The 5,521-nt window shown below is 50.9% G+C and overlaps 1 protein-coding gene across 2 annotated transcripts; it reads left to right on the top strand.

Moving 5' to 3' along the window:
* The first annotated feature begins 1,519 nt into the window (after window positions 1–1,519).
* On the top strand, window positions 1,520–5,209 carry LACRT (lacritin). Of its 2 annotated transcripts, XM_043563148.1 has the most exons (5): window positions 1,520–1,620; window positions 2,870–2,917; window positions 4,058–4,162; window positions 4,540–4,626; window positions 5,062–5,209. In XM_043563148.1, the coding sequence occupies exons 1-5, from the start codon at window positions 1,563–1,565 to the stop codon at window positions 5,121–5,123; spliced, it is 360 nt and encodes a 119-aa protein (XP_043419083.1). In that variant the 5' UTR covers window positions 1,520–1,562; the 3' UTR covers window positions 5,124–5,209. The 2 variants fall into 2 exon arrangements, with proteins under 2 accessions (XP_043419083.1, XP_043419084.1); XM_043563149.1 differs by lacking the exon at window positions 2,870–2,917.
* The last annotated feature ends 312 nt before the right edge of the window (window positions 5,210–5,521 follow it).

The raw sequence follows: 5,521 nt of genomic DNA, 5'->3' as shown, positions 1-5,521 counted from the left end.
CTTAAGTATCAAATCACACAGGGAGTTAGTGGGTGAGCAGTTGCTTTAAACCCAGTTCCTACTCAACATGACTGGAGCAGATCAACCTCCTGAATGTCATTGTCATCTTACCTGCAGGTTAAGGATGGGTGAAACCTAGATTCAGGATAGCCCCAAAGGACCCACCCCTCATGCCTGTGATGTCCCACTCCATCAGTTTTCTCTTCCTTTATCTTATGAGGAGACTAATGCTCTGAACCCAAGCACCCAAGCACCCTCATGTTATAAACTTCCTGATACCCCCTCTCCACACCAATCTTCAGAACAGCCTTGAGGCAGAAAGCTGCAGCACCACCCAGGGCCTGGCAAAAGCCAACACCAAGCAAATGAGAGTCACAAACTTGTATACAGAACCCTATTCTCCACCCACCACCCCTTCAACCGTCTCCTGTGTCTCCTTCACCCCATTCTATTTGGCATTCAGCACCAGCCTGAACCAAACCTACCCAGAAAGATGAGCCTTCTGCAAGTACAAGTATCCCACACATCTGCATAGAATTTTATTGTTGAAAAAATGCTTTGCCATGTATTATCTCACTTAATTTCCATCACAATTTTGTACATAGCAGCTGTAATTCCCAGATGACAGATGAAAACCCTAAGGTCTTCAGTATATAGCAATGTACCATCCTGTGTATATGCCAAAGCCAGAACTCAAGATCCAGGCCTTTTGAATGCCAGCTCAAGGAAGGAAGAAATCCATAGTCAAACACAATTATCTGCTTCTCTGGGTTGTTCACACCATGGATCAGCTCCCCACTTGAAGGAAGAACCAAGTTCCAACTTCAGTGAAACACCATTGTCCTGTAACCAGAAGATCCTCTGAGAAACAGGGGCTCCCATCAGTTGGGCCCGATGATAGAGGTTGACAGGGGTCCATCTGAGGGTTAGGAGTTCCTCCTAGGGGTTAGATAATAACTTCAAGAGCAGGAGACAACTCCAGAGAAGTCATTCATGCCTCCAAACCCGTCCCCTCAAGAGGAGAAAGGAACCATGAACTTAGTCCCCAGATGTTCTGAGTGTGGCCTCCTGGGGAAGGAAGCTCACATAGTCTGGGGAAATCTTCAAGCCCCTGCACGGAGTCCTGTACAGATTGAGGCAAAAGGTAGACAACATGATCTTACAAACACCCAACCTCCTCCTGGGGGAGACGCCAGTCCTTTAATACCATCAACAGACACATTCTAGAATCTCCCCAAACAAAATTTGCTCTGCATCTGGTCCCTGAGATCCCAAGGATGTGAAGCCAGAGGGCAAGTAGGAAGGAGAAGGAAGGGGGGAGGAAGAGGATGGCTGGAAGTCAGTAGGGAAAGGATGCCAGCTACTAGCCAGCCCCAGATATCCCTTGTTGACTTAGCAAGTGACAGTCTGGGGAAGAAGGGGAGGAGGACACGGAAGTCACACCCCTCCAAACTTGATTCCCATTGGCCCTCGGTATCCTTAAAAGGGCCCAGGAGTATCTGCACTGGTATTCCTGGACCCTCTGAGGATTCTGTGGTTATACTTGCTTCTCACTCCACAGCATGAGATTCTCAGCTCTCCTCCTCCTGGCAGCTCTGGCTGGGGCCCTGGTCTGTGCCCGTGAGTATGGTCCTTCCCCTGTACCCCACCAGAGCTCTGACAGTCCAGGGAAGCCTTAACTCTGGTCTTCATTTTTCTCTTTCTCTCCCAGTGCTGTCCTGGCTCCTCCTATTCCTGCAAGTGACTCCTGCCCCCAGTTCTCTGCCCATAGGCTCTTTACCCGCATCGGTCAGGGAGCCAGGAACCCCCTGGAGCTGTCTGCTCTCCAGCCCATCCCTTCACACTCCTTCCTTTATCCACTATGCTCCAGCCACCCTGGCCTTCTTACAGGCCTTCTGGGCCACCACATAGAGGTGCAGGTTGTCCCCTGCACAGGGGTGCCAGGCAGGGGATGGAGGGGGCTGAAATCTAGCCCATGGTCCATTTGCCAAGCAATGGGCACTGCCCATGGCCTTGTGTCTCTGGATGCCTCTTCCTGAGAAAAGCAAAAAAAAAAAGAAAGAAAAGTGCTATTCGTGCCAGGACAACCCAGCTGCTCCTCGAACACTGGGGCCTTCCTTCTTGCTCTTCTTTCTGCCTGGAATTCTTTTCCTCTCCTTGTCACTTTCCTCCAGCCAGTCCAGAATGTCACCTGGCCAATGCTTTCTCATCTGTCAAATCTCAGTTCAGATATCAATTCCTCAAAAAAGCCTTCCATGAACATGTAGGAAAAATTAGACCCTGCTTGCTGTTATCACACCACTCCGCACTTACCCCCCTAGCACCATCACACGGTGACTCAATAATTATGTCATGGAATGTAAGCTGGGTCAGGGCAGGGTCTTTCCACCTTCTTCAGCACTGAACCCCCTCCACTTAGCAGAGCACTTTGCATAAACATTGTGTTGAAAGAACAGAGACAAGGAGGGCTGGAGTCCAATCCCAGAAATCACTCATGCATGGCCCCATGGCCCCTGCACTGTCCCCCTCAGCCACAGAGGAGCCTGAGCGCTTCCAACCACAGCCAATTCCCTGGCGCGAATCTCACGGCACCCTCATAGGCCAGAGGCAATCTGGAGGAAGGCAGTTTTCAGAGCATATTACACTTCTCCCGGGAGAACCTGCTTCAAACAACTGTAGGAGGGGTTAAACACCAGACAGAGTGCTTGGTGGGTCTACTGATGAGGCAGAAGGGCACATTTCACCAATAGGGAAACGTGTCTCCCTGTGTCCATGAACTCTCCTTAGAGCTGAGGATACAGAATGGGAGGTAGGATGGCTCAGATGGGTCAGGTTCAGTCCTTACTGTCACCTCTTTCTTCCACTGCAGAAGATGCCTCCTCTGATCCCACCGAGGCTACTCCGGGGACTGTGGCCAGTGAGTCCTTCTGTCCCTCCTGTCCCTATGCTCAAGGGGAGGGTCTAACAGCCAGGGATGTGGGTGGAGGCTGGAAGAGGAATGGGGGGTGGGGGTGGGTCCTGCTCTTGGTGGTAACAAGAGGAGCACGGATTGGGGTGCAACAAGGCTAAGGATGAAATGGGACAACCCAGGCACGCAAGATCAGTAGGAAGAATGGGGAAAGGGTTTGTTATGGATAAAAGGGAGAAAAAGATGAGGTTGAGTGATAAGGGAAATGATACCCATGCGGTATTAATACTTTCACCTACACACACTTCCTGTAACTCCCAACTCCTTAGCAAGTTGCCCGATATCCAGCTTCAGACACCATTTGCATCCTGTTTTTCCATGCTTCTCCTTCATGTAAAACCCACATCAACTAAATTGAACCTGTTTGCATTCTCCATTCCTATCCTATACACACCTTCCCCAGAACTCTGGCTGACTGACTGACTTCCTGCCCCCAAGGAAGCCCCTTTGGAATATCCTCCCTGCCAAAATCCTGCTTTCAAGACCCAGCGTCGCTCTGACTAGCTCCTTGATTCCCCCCATATCCTAGCCCAAATACCTCCCCAACCCTGCCCATTAGAAGCATGCAACCCTGCCCTCCAACCCCGCCATCCAAGAGGCACTGTCTTAGTCCATCCGGGCTGTACAGCAGATCACCACAGACTGGATGGCTTAAACAACAAACATTTATTTCCCACAATTCTGGAGGCTGGAAATCCAAGATCAAGGGGCCAGCATGATCAGGTTCTAGTAAGGACCCTCTTCCAGATTACAGACTGATGAGTTTTCACCACATCCTCACATGGCAGAAAGAGCCCTGGGGTCTCTTTTATAAAGACATTAATCCCATTCATAAGAGCTCCACCCTCATGACCCAATTACATCATAGGCCCCACCTCCTAAGACCATCATACTGAGGGGTAGGATTTCAATATATGAATTTGGAGGGGGACATAAACGTTCAGTCCCTCACAGGCACTTGTGTGTAGAAATCATATCATCTCCATAGCCTGGCCCCCAGCACATACTAGGTATCCTGGGCTCTGCCACTCGTTCCAAAGCTAAAAACCATTTGACTTTGCTAAAATCAACAAATTGGCATGTTTGCAGCTGAACCTGAAGTGACTACATCTCCAGCGGAAACCGTTTCACCCCAAGAGACACCCCAGGAGCCAAACAGCGCCACCACAAGTAAAGAAGGACTAAACCCACTGAGTAAGTCTCTGTCTCTACGCCAGATGACAACCCAGAGGAATCTCTGGTGGCAGGCCTCCATGACACTTCCTCCCACAGAGACGAGTCCAGAGAGAAGCAGACATACTCACTCCCCTGACCGTAAAGTCGCAAGCAGGGGCTCACACTGTACCCACTCACACAGCTTCCACGATAGATTTTGCTGCCTGCACCCTCCATGGTTTCTTTCCTGGCCCATCCACCTTCCTAAGAGAAGAAGCTGGGCCCCTCAGCAAAACTTCTTCACTTGAGGGATTTGTGTAGGAACAATGTCTGGTGAGGGGCAGGAGGGGGAAGGGGGAGTTTTCTCGAAATGATGGGACTTTTCTGCTAATGTGATTCTTCTGCTCCAAAATTAGAATTCCTGGTGAGCAAAGGTAGCTTGGTGGCAGAACAAAGCTTTCAAGAAGCAAGAAAAAAACTGCGTGAAGGAAAACGTTATGAACGTGAGTATATCCCAAGGCAGAGCCTTGTGGGAACAGGAATACTCACCACTCATCGTCCAGGGGCAGGAGGTGGGTCAGGACCCCCTCGCCCAGAGACCTGGAACTGCCACAGCCCCTCCCCACTGAACCTTCCCTCCTGTTGTCTTCAAACGTCCCCAATTTCTCACACACACTCAAACCACAGGGTTGCCTGATGCCCGATTGCCCCTGGGTCTCAGCGCCAGCCTTCCCACTGCGGAGCCTGCCCAGATGGGGAAGGAGCAGACTGGTCCCTGAGGCTCTGGCGAATCCGCCTTCCATCCCTCTGACTCCCACGCTAAGCTGTCCAGGGGCTGGGTGAGGTTGCAAAGCAGAAGAGGGAGTTGAGGAGGATGGACAGGGTGGAGCTGGGGCCTGGGGCCTGTGAGCCTCATTCTCACCTCTGCTTTCTTCTAGGTGGACTTGAATTAGCAGAAAAACTGAAGAAACTCACTCCCAGTTCCTTTGCTCTAAGTTGAGTCTAAGAATTTGAAAAGAACGGGGCCCCTGGACTCAAAGCCTTAAACATGCTTGCAGCCCAGAACGATTAAACTGAAGCATCCAACGTGCTGTGTGCCTGTGCTCTGTGGGGCGGGCCCGGGAGGAGGTGGGGAGCAAAGCCATCTGCTGGAACGCCAAGAGACCCTGGGTGTCCTGACCCAGGCCCTTGGGCCTGTCAAGCCTTCCTTGAGGACACAACCCCTAACAAACCCTTTCATTTGCACTGAGCCACCAGCCACACGTGCTGGGCCTCCTTCTAGTGCAAATGCCTCTCCAGTTCTGGTCTAATCGCTCACATAGAGTGCCTCATGACATTTGAGCATTTCCAAAAATTAAATCAACCTCCAAAGAACCAGGATTTGTCATCCTGAAAATA

This window comes from Prionailurus bengalensis, chromosome B4 (genome assembly GCF_016509475.1).
Source record: "Prionailurus bengalensis isolate Pbe53 chromosome B4, Fcat_Pben_1.1_paternal_pri, whole genome shotgun sequence".
NCBI classification, from domain to species: Eukaryota; Metazoa; Chordata; class Mammalia; order Carnivora; family Felidae; genus Prionailurus; species Prionailurus bengalensis.
The sequence above is the reverse complement of the archived record's forward strand: the minus strand, read 5'-3'. Positions and strand labels throughout refer to the sequence as shown.

Bases quoted from the DNA above. Each gene is read 5' to 3' on its own strand.
- LACRT (XM_043563148.1), top strand. From the start codon at position 1,563: ATGAGATTCTCAGCTCTCCTCCTCCTGGCAGCTCTGGCTGGGGCCCTG. The intron at 1,621-2,869 runs GTGAGTATGGTC...CTTCCACTGCAG, and splicing joins TGGGGCCCTGGTCTGTGCCC to AAGATGCCTCCTCTGATCCC. The intron at 4,627-5,061 runs GTGAGTATATCC...GCTTTCTTCTAG, and splicing joins TGAAGGAAAACGTTATGAAC to GTGGACTTGAATTAGCAGAA.